The sequence below is a fragment of the Nilaparvata lugens genome, chromosome 1 (assembly GCF_014356525.2).
Source record: "Nilaparvata lugens isolate BPH chromosome 1, ASM1435652v1, whole genome shotgun sequence".
In the NCBI taxonomy this organism is placed as follows: Eukaryota; Metazoa; Arthropoda; class Insecta; order Hemiptera; family Delphacidae; genus Nilaparvata; species Nilaparvata lugens.
The window spans coordinates 76,201,222-76,214,596 of record NC_052504.1 but is presented as its reverse complement, the minus strand read 5'-3'; the positions used below and the strand labels follow the sequence as shown (position 1 = coordinate 76,214,596).

Below are 13,375 nucleotides of genomic sequence, written 5' to 3'. Positions count from 1 at the left end.
TTACACACTTCAGACGAACAACTTTATCACGCTACTGCGTTGATGGAATTGTGATAAGAAATAGACTGTAAACATGCAATATCTGAGACAATGCTTTCTACGTGTGATGTTCAATCAATCAAATTCAGTGACCTTCTAGACTTTATTGTTTCCAACCGAATTGCAACCTAAATAAGGTTCTTCCTAACTAAAAACTTCTACTTCAATCAGTGTTAATTAATCCATAGCATCCTAAAAAAATCACTTGAACTTGATTATTTCATGATGTATCAACATTTTCAATGAAAATAGTTTACGGTAGTGCAGCCACATGAATGGAAGTGAATTCTGAATGATGGTCAAGGGTATTAAATTGATTTGAATAACCAGATTTAACTGGATATTTAACGCTACTCACACCCACGATATAATCAATACTTAACGTCAATCTCGGTATCCTGTTATTTGGTTAATGTGCCTTCAGTTTATTCATCCAAAAAAAATCGCTTCTGCCAGTTTCATCCAAGTCGAAATCTATTCATTAGTAGGGAACAAAAGAAATGAAATAATAACACAATATCCATGAACCAACAATATAGGCAGTAATATTAAGTTCAATTTGGGTTCAAACTAATCATATTATCAACAAATATCCTTCATTCTCTTCTTTTGAATATTGATTTCAATCGACATTGATTATAAAATATTTCGTCTAGGCCAAGAAATTTTCAGTATACGCTTTTAAGATTTGATTCTTTCAGTATTCAATCAGAATTGAAAGAATACAGTAGATTGTTGCTGAAATGTCAATTCTATAACATTTTTTATTTCAAGTTTGATAATATTATTGAATGTATAAGTACCATTTTTTCAACTTTTTATTGCCAGTAATGGACTGTTAAGGCTGTGCAAAGGCTAAAAATAAACTTTCTACTCGTGATATTTTTCCAAGTTTTTCGATCTGTATATCATAAAGCTATCAACATGGAAAAGTTTTCACAGGAAAAAATTTTTTTCCGATCATTACTTTTTGAGATAAGAGCGACTGAAGTTTGAATGTTTGGGACAGAACATTTCAAATTCGTACGATATAAATCCATGAGATTTAGAGGATGGATTCTTTGTGGTATTGTTGATCTAGTAAAACAAAAATTTTCTGAAAATATGAATTTTTCAATTTACCAAGAATAACTTAACTAAAAGTTATTTTTAGTAAATTGAATAACTATCTTAAAAATTTATATTTTCAGGAAATTTTTGTTTTACTAGATCAATAATACCATGAAGAATCTATCCTCTAAAACTCATGGATTTATCTCTTACCGAATTTGAAATGTTCTGTCCCAAAAATTTAAACTTTAGGCGCTCATATCTCAAAAAGTAATTATCATGAGAAAACATTTTGATTGCTTAATGATACACAAATAAAAAAACTTTGAAAAATATCACGAGAAAAAAATTTATTTTTAGCCTTTGCACAGCATTAATCTTCCATCCAAGTCTTATTTCGAAATATTAATGACAAGATTTTATTGTTTGGTTAGAATTTAATGTATGAAATGCTTATATTAAGACTGCTGTGAATAAAATAAGTCATGCTTGTTTGAATTATTTCAAATGTTTGTGTGTGTTTCAGGGTCTGGAAAGTCGTATACAATGATGGGCAATCAAGATAAAGGGATTATTCCAAGGCTGTGTGATTCCCTGTTTGACTTGATTGCGAAAAAGCAGAGCAGTGAGCTGTCATATAAAGTAGAAGTTAGTTACATGGAAATTTATAATGAAAAGGTAATCTATCTCATGGTAATCATTCGTAGAGTTAAAATCAAGTTTTTCTTGAATTACACTGAAAAGGACTTGTTTTCAAAGCAACAGTAGCACGGAACATGGCTGTTCCCTAGGCTGCTTACTCTTGATGCAATATATAACCCAACACAAATAAATGAATAATAATTTTCCTGATATTATGTGGTACGGTATTGTCCGTGTTTTACAGTTTACTTGTCATACAGCACTATTACTACTGAGAGTAAACTACTTAGATTCAATGTATAATAGTGTCATTCGAGCGCAAAGCATTACTACACTTGAAATAAAATGTTCACTCCCATTTGGCTCGTAAAAACACGTTCCTGTAGCAATCTCAAGCTTTGCGGTCTTGACACATAAACAATCAAAAGTAACTTCCATGTATTATTCACTTGTCTATTCCATCGATTAACTAAATGTATATTGATTCATAAAAATAATGAAACTATCAGTAGTTGATCAGCAATAGAAAGATCAAACCATTTTGAGTAAATGGCATAATTCAAATGTACCATTTTTAAAAAAATTGAGAATGTGAGTACTTAATGAGTCAATAGGTGTTGAGGAACTATTAGTTGAGAATAGCTAATTGACAAGATGCACTGAGGAATTATTTAAATCATGCTCTATATTCTCAATTAAACTTATTGTTATAAAACTACTTTTGTTTCACATCTTCCATCTCATAGTCCATGAAATAATATTTTACGTGAATGGCACCGTATCCACAATCAAGTACCTGAAAAATCAGTTTCACCACGATTTATATGTTGTTAAGTGTGATTTTTTTCTGATCCCAAAGGAAGTTTCTCTGTCAGTGAGTGTCTCCAATTTGGTGAAGAAATCTCAAAATGTTATGCGGATTTGAAATGTAAATTGAACTAGTCCAGGTAAAAAGATTGTTCATTACCCATTTCTTCTCAATTTGTATAGTTCTTAGTCTTGAATCGAAATTCAATATCTATTATTTCATCGATTTCATTCTAAATTTCCAATGTGAATTGTCTAGGTGCATGATCTACTGGATCCAAAAGCGAGCAAGACAACACTCAAGGTTCGTGAACATAACGTGCTCGGTCCCTACGTTGATGGTCTGTCCCAACTTGCTGTTACATCATTCCAGGTACCATAGCAATTATATATTCTACAATTAATATGAAATGTTGAATACCTTCCTTAATAATGGTAATGGAGATAGTTATTTGTCGGAAATATTAATCGGAAAAAGCAGAAGGAGTAGTTGACCGTATTCAAATTTAAAATACTTGGTTTCGACTGAATTGCTGCCGTTATTTGAAAATTAACTAGAATGTTAGATAGATAGAGGTAGAAGGTAGGCCTGATTAATTTTAGGTTCCAAGGTTGTCAAAAATAACAATCACTTGAAAACAAAACTTCAAGTGTTGTTCTTCAATCGTACTTAGTTTGATTTTCAGAACTGTGATTCGAAATAATTGTAGAAGAAATATACAGTTTCAATAAAACTAATAGCCATAGCCATATTAAATGGCTGATATATAGTCAATGTTCAGGAAATAGTTCCTATTAAAAAATAAATAAAAAAATTGATTATATAACTCTTCCAATTTTAATTCTCATCAAGAAAACTTACTTAAATTATCAAATTTTAATCACAAATGATGGCAATTATCTCTCTAGCCAATCCTAAATTATCTCACAAAAAAGCATTATAGTAAATACTAGTACCCTCTTTATACTTTTTTATAAACACAACTAGTATCGAGCACTCATGTCGTTTTCAAGTGTCCAATGGCATGAGTGCTCGAAACTAGTTGTGTTTATATAGAAAAGTATAAAGAGAGTACTAGTCATTTCTATAATAATCGAACAATTCAAGTACCCCTATTCAAATAAAATACTTTATTTGAAAAAGAATATCTTAGTCCATGTTTAGTTTTGTCCCATTTCCAATTCATCACAAAACTGCTCAGGAAAAAATATGGCAAATGTTGTACTTTTTGTAGAAAAATAATTTAGAATGAATTAAGAAATAAGAAATATGTAGGAATTAGTTCATTATTATAAACTTCCATATTTTGTCATTCAAATATATTCAATCAATCATGTAACGTAACACAACTTCCAGAAAAGTACCACAAACTCAAGCCCAAAACGGTTCCAATTCTAATTTATACGACAGTGAGTAGTGAATAGTGAGAGGTTGGGTGGTTTCAGGACATAGACGACCTGATGGCGGAGGGAAACAAGTCGCGGACAGTGGCGGCGACCAACATGAACAGCGAGTCGTCACGCTCGCACGCCGTCTTCTCCATTCTGCTGACTCAGACGCTGACCGACGCCAAGTCTGGCGTCTCCGGCGAGAAGGTCAGTCGCATGTCGCTCGTCGACCTGGCCGGCTCAGAGCGCGCCGTCAAGACCGGTGCCGTCGGCGACCGCCTCAAGGAGGGCTCCAACATCAATAAGTCAGTCAACTCCCTCATAATTATCTATTTTTACATTGTATTGAATGTTTCTTCTTGAAAATAACAGTGTTCACATTGTTTTGATTGTTCCTTGAAACACGAATATGAATCTATAGTGAAATGTTTGTAAAATCAGCACGTGATTAACATTGGTTTGCTATCCTTTTGTGTCATTAGACAAATAATATCAGACGATATTGTTGTATTTGTATGCTAGCCACTAACGGTAGGACATGCATGATAAACATGTCCTTCAAAACATAAAGATGTTTTGTCATCAGCGAGAGGCTTCTAACATGAAATAAACAACCAATAACAATAAATAAACCACTGGAAAATTACAAATCATGATGATAGAAAAATAATTTAATTTAGAATTAAGCAGCGGAGGAAAAATACAGAAGAAAAAATTGGATTTATAAAACCCTAACCTCAAAACATTTTGCTCAAAGCCATTCCCCCTTGATTACACAACAATGCATCACGACATGATTGTGTACCATGCATGTTCTACCGTTAGTGGCCAGCCTTAGATTGCAGCATTGCGTTTATGGATAATCGTGCTCCCAAATTTCACAGAAGTTGAACAGGAGACAGCATATTCAACTCATAAATTTAATGAATATAAGATACACAAAATATAAAAAAGTAACGGAATTCTGATCATCGAAATTATTGTCATAATTTTATATTCAGGGAATTTGGATGCTGATTTATAAAAATTAGGAAGATATTACTTTTTTATTCTTTGTAATATTTCCCCTGTTAACATAATACTTTTTTATATAATTAATTATTGTATTCAAATTATTTATAATAATTAACGGTTCTCTATTCTAGTTAGAGAAAATGTGCGTTTCCTCTATTGATCGTGAATTAATTGGAATTTCATTCTCATTAGTAGAGAATAGCATCATGATTTTCAAATGGATAGAAACCAACATAAATAAATTATGAGCTGTGAAGATTTACATTCAGAATGTGTTGACGCTCTGACAACATCGCATGTTGGGTCAGCTTATCAAGATATCAATTCATTACACCACACGTCATGGATAAAAATTATGTATTCATTCATAACAGTAGAGATAATATAGACGCGATAATAAAGTGTATTTTCCCCTAAGCGAAGCACATTTGAGATTATTCTAAAAATAGTTGGAACCACTGAAATCTACCCAAACATTATAAATTTGAATATTTTTTTTATTGCACGGTTTAAATATCATATCAAGGATACTGCAATTTTATCCAAAAACATTTTTGGTTGTATTGATCTAGTTATTGAATTGATGAAGTGCAATAAAACTCTTGCAATGCCCCTGTTAATCTTATCTAATATGGCCATTTTCTTTCCACAGATCCCTAACAACGTTAGGACTAGTCATTTCAAAGCTTGCCGATCAGTCATCGACGAATAGGAGTAAGGATAAGTTTGTCCCTTATAGGGACTCTGTATTAACATGGTTACTTAAGGTGAGCAATCTACCATTTATAAATATATGCATGTTCAAACCGCAGAGAGAGCATTCATTTCTCTTGTATGCTTATTCTATGGCTCAAACCTTCCATCAACTTGTCATTTACTGATTGAATAATATAAAATCACAATATTCTTGTGATGAAAGGTGAAAATTATGAAAAATGAAGATGGTTCAACGGAATCAAATGACGTATTTGTAGAATTTTTTTTTATTTGGAACTCCATAATGAATTAAAACGCCGTTAAATATTGTCAATTTTTATTTCACCGCCATTACATGACTACCAGTCACATTCTAATATTACATTTTCATCCACGTATCAAATACTTATTTACTTACTGCCATGGCCATACATATCCAAGTAGATATTTAGCCGCACCAACAAAGCCCACCACCTCTCTCGATTCTCCGCGTCCTCCTCGGTTGCTCCAATTCTCTCCATATCGGCCTTCACTTGACTCCACCATTTCCGTTGTGGTCTTCCTCTCGGTCGTCGAGAGTCGAGGTCGTCCTTCTGGATTTCTTTTCAACACTTGATTGAGATTTCTGTCCTCTTTTCTTCTCAAAACATGCCCAGCCCATCTGATCCTTCTACACTTAAACTCACATTCTGATACACCATCAAATGCAATATTAAGAATGAATAATTTTATTATTATAAAAATGATGAAAAATGTATATAGATAAGGTGGAAAATATATGTCCACCGTCGCTGTTTTCTCCTCGCTGTTAAGCGAGCAGCGGTTATGAAAGATGAAAGTGCTAAGGAGATGAAAGGTACAGGTGCGTTCTAAAAATCTCAATGTGGATTACTTTCTGAATCATTTATCGAATTTGGGCACTTTCTCCAGCGAAACAGGCTTTAGTAGCTTAGCAACCAGTATCAGTAACCAATCAGTAGGCCTATCGATCAATCAAAGACAATATGGTTAAACCAGTTACTAGAATCGTTCTTATTGATACACCGAAGCATGCTTGGCAATGACAGTTCTTGAAATCGTTTATAAATACTACTCTTTTTAGATTTTTTGGACCTTTCGACCCGTTCTTAGTGTTCGGATAAGTATCGTGAGATTTTTGTCGAACCATATTCAAAACACATCTTAAAGAATACAAAATGGCTAATATTAATTGGCTAGAATACGTTACAAATTGTAAGTTGTATGTTCAAACAATGTTGTTGGATTGAAAATATAGCTAGAGATAAGCTTATTATCTTCAATTTTCGAATAGTTGAATAGCTGTCATATTTGTTGGGTTGATACCTTTCTTCACTATCATGTGACAAATATTGAATTTTGCAGGATAATTTAGGAGGTAATAGCAGAACTGTGATGGTAGCAACATTATCGCCTGCAGCTGATAATTACGAGGAAACGTTATCAACGCTGCGGTACGCGGACAGGGCGAAACGAATCGTGAACCACGCGGTCATCAACGAGGATCCCAACGCCCGGATCATCCGGGAGCTGCGGCAGGAAGTAGAGGCCTTGAAGGAGATGCTCAAGCATGCCACCGGCACTGGCAATTCTACTGGCTCCACTCCTGTCACCTTCATGGTAACATTTCTCATCTATCAATTCTATTTTATTGACATAAGAACATTGAATACATTATATTTTATATTTATCATAAACATAAGTATAAGTGTGTAAAATAGTAAAATAAAAAAAATTAGACGTATCTTCATAATTTTAATTTAATAATTGTTATAGATTACTGTATAATAATTATTTATAATATCCATTGAAATCTATAAATAGAACTAAGGACTTTTGCTACTGCAAATATTGATTTGATAGAGCAAATTTTCATAGAGCTTTGAACAAGTTGGCCAATATAGATACTTCTTACTGACTATCACTAAGAGGAAATTGTAGCTATTACCACTTTTATTTAAGAACCAATATTTCTGTGTATTATAAAAATTCAGTATCAATTATTATTATCGGTCAGAGTAAAACTACAGTGGTGGATTGATTGGACGAACGTTTATTAGAGCACTACATAACCGAGATTCATTTATTATCCTTTAATATCAAGGTAGTAAGCCTAATAAAGCAGATACCTATGATGAGGTTATCACTACCTTCGTGATTATCATACGGTACATGTTAATTATGTTCTTCATTCGACTATTTTATTCATTGCTTAGAATACAGTCTATAGAGTTTGTGCAAACCTTGAATTGCAGCATTGCTCTTATGGAGTACAGTGCTGCTAGGTTTCACAGAATCCAGAGCCTGTGAGCTAATTGTGTCAGAAAAAGTGCGAAAAAGAGAGCTTTGGCCTTTTTGATAGAATCAGCATGGAAACGGCAACAGTGTGCTCCTATTGTTATATTGAAATATCAGTCATAAAGCCCTTTGCTGCAAACTAAGGTTCGCAAGGACTATAGAATTTATATTTCAGTCATGTTTTAGAATTTTGATCACGTTCTTACAATTTTATTCCTTTTTGGTGCATCAAGTAGCTCTTCTGCTTTGGCATAACTATAATAAATATTGACTAACCCCATTCTTTTTCTTTTTCATGTCTATGCAGGGATCACAGCTAATGGTGAGTTTCTGTTTTTATTATTTTCATTTGTTTTATTACAAATTTTTAAAACTAACTTTCTGTTGTTATACTCCTATAACCAGTCTCAATAAATTATTCTTTTTGTTGAAGATTTTTATTAATTTCATTTTCAATAAGCGTTGCTATCATTATTCAAGGATTTGCATTGGAATAAGGACATTGAATTTCGAGTATTTTGAATATGAATTCTGGAAAATAAATCTTCTATTACAGGAAACAAAGATAGTTAGATATTCTGGTTAAACAGTCGCGTTTAACACCTGCATTAGCATTAATGTTGTGTAATGTGTTGCTTGGTTCATGAATGCTACTCATTTGTATCATGTTACACAATTTATGTTATCTATATTCCAGCAAAGGCAAGATATCCATGAAAAGCTGAGCGAAAGTGAAAAACTCATGCAGAAAATGTCACAAACATGGGAGGAAAAACTACAAAAAACTGGTAAGTCATGTTAAGATATACTATACATCCCACACCAGGTGTTTCAAAATTACCTAATATTTGAAAATACATTACGGCTATAGAATTTGCTTGGAATAAAATTAAATGAAAAATTCTTCATTTGGCGGAATTAGAACCTTCAAGTCCTCTCTATTACTTGAGAATAAAGGGGTTCTTTACAAAACTGTGTATTTCTAGAGTTCCAGATTTCGTAAATTTGAAATTTATAATATGTTATGTATATGTAATTAAACTTTTCGTCAACTGAGATGTGAATGTGATTAGTGAATTAAATGAATCAATGATAATACACATATTTATCAATCATTGAAATCAAATTAATCTAAAAATTGCTTAATCAATCATTAAATCAATTAATTCAACATTATGCGAGTGAAAAGAAATTTCCCATTTATATTATAAAATAATTATATTTATATCGATCTGTTTATTTTTCCAAGTGTTGTCTCATTATACTATTTAGTAGAGACTCATGGAGTTTTAATTCATAATAATTATGAATTCCAAAATTTATATGTCTTTTTCAATTACTATTGATGTTCTCACTTTTTATTAACCACTTTCAGTCATTATATTGATTGTAACTGCCAAATCTCAAGGATTCAATGAGAGCGCATCAATTAGCAAGTAAAAACTTTCATGCTATTGAAATAATTAGTGCAAATTAGTAAGATCAAGTGGAATCAATCTTCATGTTAAAAAACTATTAATTTATTTTTTCCACAGAACGACTGCAACATGAAAGACAGGAAGCTTTAGAGAATATGGGAATCAGTGTTCAAGCATCTGGCATAAAAGTGGAGAAAAACAAGTACTATCTGGTGAACTTGAATGCCGATCCTTCCCTCAACGAACTGCTGGTGTATTATCTGAAAGAAAAGACGTTGGTGGGTGGAAGGGGGACCAATCCTCCTCAGGACATCCAGCTGTCGGGTCTGGGAATCCAGCCTGAGCACTGTATCGTCACAATCGAAGAAGGTGGTCTCTTTCTCGAACCCATCGACAATGCCAGATCGTTCATCAATGGTGCTCCAGTAGTTGAGAAAACTCCACTGCATCATGGCGACAGAATATTGTGGGGAAATCATCATTTCTTCAGAGTCAACTGCCCTAAATCTTCAGGTATGTGTTTAAAAATTGGAATCTAGTTCATCTTGATTTTTCTTATTAATTGGAAGATCTAACTTTATCATTCATTCAAAAGAATCCTTGTAGTGAATTACTCATAGTTAATTATTGTAGTAAGAATTACAGTAAGTAAATAATGTATAAAAGAATGAGAAAATGAGTACATTTTTGTCATGGTAATGATGAATGTCTTTCGAACAGTCAATGAATATCATCTTGATGAAAAATTCTCATATTTTAACACAACCGATAATCGTCTCCAAAGGAGATTGTTACTCAAGTGAAGTAGAATTGAATCGGCCTGAGGAGAAAGGGAACTTGTCAAAATTTTTCATTTTTTTATAGTTGAATGAGTTGTTTACTGTGGGATACATCGATTGAAGTTGAAAGGGAACATGTCAGCATTCTCTTTATAAGAGAAACAGATATCGTATTTTTGCTGTACTGGAGTGAAAGGGAACTAGTCATGACACACATATTCCCTTTCAACGCCGAACATTCGACAATTAGCTGTTTGTCAGTTGTGAGTTTTATGCTATTGTTAGGTTACCTTTGATTCACGCGTTGCTTTGAGGTTAGATTGCTTTCAGTTGAGGTGTTTATTGTAAAACTTGAAGAGTGATAATTTATAATATCATCATGAGTAATAGGAAGTTAACAAAAAACTCAATTTTGAGGGGTGAATCTTATATAAGTACTTATACTGAATTAAAATTGTTGTCTTAAAAGAGTTTGCACCCTAATGACAAGAAACAATCTTGAAATTATCAATACTTTTATCTGTATTCAGTTTTTTCTCTCCCCTGAAAAATTCTGATTTTTGACATGATCCCTTTCTATTCAGACCGATTCAATTATTAAATCTAAATTGTTGAAGTACATGAATTGTTGCTCAAGAATTTTTTGTATCCTTAGTATGAAAAATAAACTTGCACGGTGATAATGTTCTATTTACTTTGATATCTGCTCAAATTATTTTATTTTCATCTTCAATAGTAGTAGAATCGTATCAGAGTCATTTCATCCGTCGTCTGACTTAAGTCTCCAATGATTCTAATTCATAATTTCAGATGAGATCTTTTCCTTGCTTAACCCAACCTTCATATGATTTCATGAGCTATTTCTTTGAATTTTCTCTATCTTCCCAAATTTTTCCGTGGATGATTCTTGAATATTCAACTTCAATGTAAATAATGGAAGGAATGGTGATGGAAGATGTATTCAGATTCTAATCAATTTAATATCTAGCTCTAAAATAATGACTTTATATTAAAGTAGTATCATCCTAATAAATGGGCATATGAATTTGGATAAAAAATAGGACATGGACTACCGTACCTAATTATTTTATCTACCAATTATATAACATCAGTGTCATTTATATCGTGAATAAATAAATAAAATAAAATGAATAAATATTTTTCTGTTGTAGTGACTGCCGCATCGGAACCTCAGACTCCAGCGCAGACGATAGATTACAATTTTGCGAGGGAAGAACTGATGTTGAATGAGCTGAGTAACGATCCCATCCAGACTGCAATCGCTAAAATTGAACGACAACATGAAGAAGATAAACAAGGTAGATTATAAATTAGATTATAACCAACCATCAGTATTAATTAGTCTCCTGACAGGGAAAAATGACTGAAAAATTTCAGACTGAACACAGTAAAAATCTCCCAACTTGAATAAATAATTATTTGTTTTTTATTCTTTATTCTATAGCATTTGTACCAAAACTCATCATTGAGATGATTAGGAGAGGAAAAAAGACAGAATTTGAACTATTTTTCTCTTGAGTTTTTATAGAATAACATGATTCTCCACTTTTATACAATCAACACTATTTCCATTACTATACTACCTACTTCATGACTTCAAATACATACCCAAGCTTATAAAATGGTTAGAAATTTCGTTAAAATTGATTCAATTTTTTATAGAATTTCTTTCAATCACTTTCAAAATTAGTATAATAGTAGTTTATAATTAGTTATGAACTTTTCAAATGATGATTTTAATAGGAGTTCTTCATTTTTCAGTTGCATTGGAAAAACAAAGGCAGGAATATGAAAGGCAATTCCAGCATTTGAGAAATATCCTATCCCCTTCCACACCCTACTCACCTTATGTGCCATTTGATCCGTTTAGAATTGGAAAAATCACGCCTTGCACTCCAACAACGCAGATGCGAGTCGAAAAATGGGCTCAAGAAAGGTAATATAATATCACTTCATTGATTGTTTTAATGAAATACCTGTTTTAGTGACATGCGATTGATTTGAAAAGGGCTATCATGAACATTCTGATGAATGCTTTTGAAAATCTTCCAATTTTCCCATGTGCTCTGAGAATCTTTTATGTATAAATATTTATTAGATTACCACAAACGTTTTGAAATAAATTGATGACATAAAAAAGAAAACTAAATCGAAACAAAATGTTCCCAGGACTATTATTGTAGTAATTTTCGTCAAGTCACTACAAACTTTCAATTCAAATAAAATACATGGAAGGAAGGAGATGTAGATACAGAATCGAGTAGGCTACCCACTATGTATTGTACTTTTCATTTTAAACTGCTTACTTGAGTTTCTCATGGCTCATTCGTTATTTTTTCAGAGATGAAATGTTCAGGCGCAGCTTGGTGGAGCTGAAAGCGGACATTGTTCGCGCGAATGTCCTCGTTCAAGAAGCCAATTTCCTAGCAGAAGAATTAGATAAACAAACCAAATTCAGTGTCACTCTTCAAATTCCACCGTGCAATCTTAGTCCTAATAGACGGGTAAGTTGCAATTATTCATTTCTACAAATAACACTTTCTCTTTAAAACAATTGGGAGGAGAAAAAAAGGTGAACCTTGAGCTAAAATTACATATTTAGATAAAATTTTGGGTGGCTAGTTGGAGTAAGTGATAACACGCCGGTCTAATAATCAAGAAAACCCGAGTTCGAATTTCGACCGGGGAAAAAGTTTTTGACCACAGACAGCACAATAACATAGATACGGCCACCCCGTCTTTCGGAGGAGACGATAAGCCGTCGGTCCCGATTACCTAAAAAGTAGTCGTCATCTCCCATCATCATCCCTCTCACTCATTACCCACGCACAAGCCTAAGAGCTTATGTGGACATCACCCTCAGTATAAAATCACCTAATCCGGAATAAGGTTAGAAGTCTTTACTCTTGTACAATTCATAGTCTAAAAATATTTATTCTGAATATTTATATCTGAACAAGATAAAAATAAAAATGCTATATCATAAAACAAAATATTTTTTTTCAAATTGAGAGTATTTTATGAATATAAGTGATTCATAATATTCGCTTCAGTATTTTATTTTATATATACCAGAAATATATATTTGTTTTTTCCCCTAGATTTTCTTTCCTTCCTATTTCTGGATAAAATCAATTGCTTTTGATGCTTTTCTGATTTGATCACATTTTCTAATGACAATCTCTATTTAAATCGATTTATGTA

The 13,375-nt window shown here is 32.6% G+C and overlaps 1 protein-coding gene across 4 annotated transcripts in view; it reads left to right on the top strand.

Moving 5' to 3' along the window:
* The window catches only part of LOC111043298 (kinesin-like protein KIF13B), a 95,015-nt gene that overhangs the window by 41,451 nt on the left and 40,189 nt on the right, over window positions 1-13,375 (top strand). For all 4 annotated transcript variants that reach the window (XM_039443420.1, XM_039443417.1, XM_039443409.1 and 1 more), the window contains exons 4-14: window positions 1,616-1,767; window positions 2,798-2,911; window positions 3,985-4,232; window positions 5,594-5,708; window positions 7,021-7,275; window positions 8,261-8,275; window positions 8,651-8,741; window positions 9,489-9,884; window positions 11,323-11,469; window positions 11,933-12,107; window positions 12,513-12,675. In XM_039443420.1, coding sequence (XP_039299354.1) covers window positions 1,616-1,767; window positions 2,798-2,911; window positions 3,985-4,232; window positions 5,594-5,708; window positions 7,021-7,275; window positions 8,261-8,275; window positions 8,651-8,741; window positions 9,489-9,884; window positions 11,323-11,469; window positions 11,933-12,107; window positions 12,513-12,675 — 1,871 coding nt within the window. The remainder of the gene's footprint in view (window positions 1-1,615; window positions 1,768-2,797; window positions 2,912-3,984; window positions 4,233-5,593; window positions 5,709-7,020; window positions 7,276-8,260; window positions 8,276-8,650; window positions 8,742-9,488; window positions 9,885-11,322; window positions 11,470-11,932; window positions 12,108-12,512; window positions 12,676-13,375) is intronic.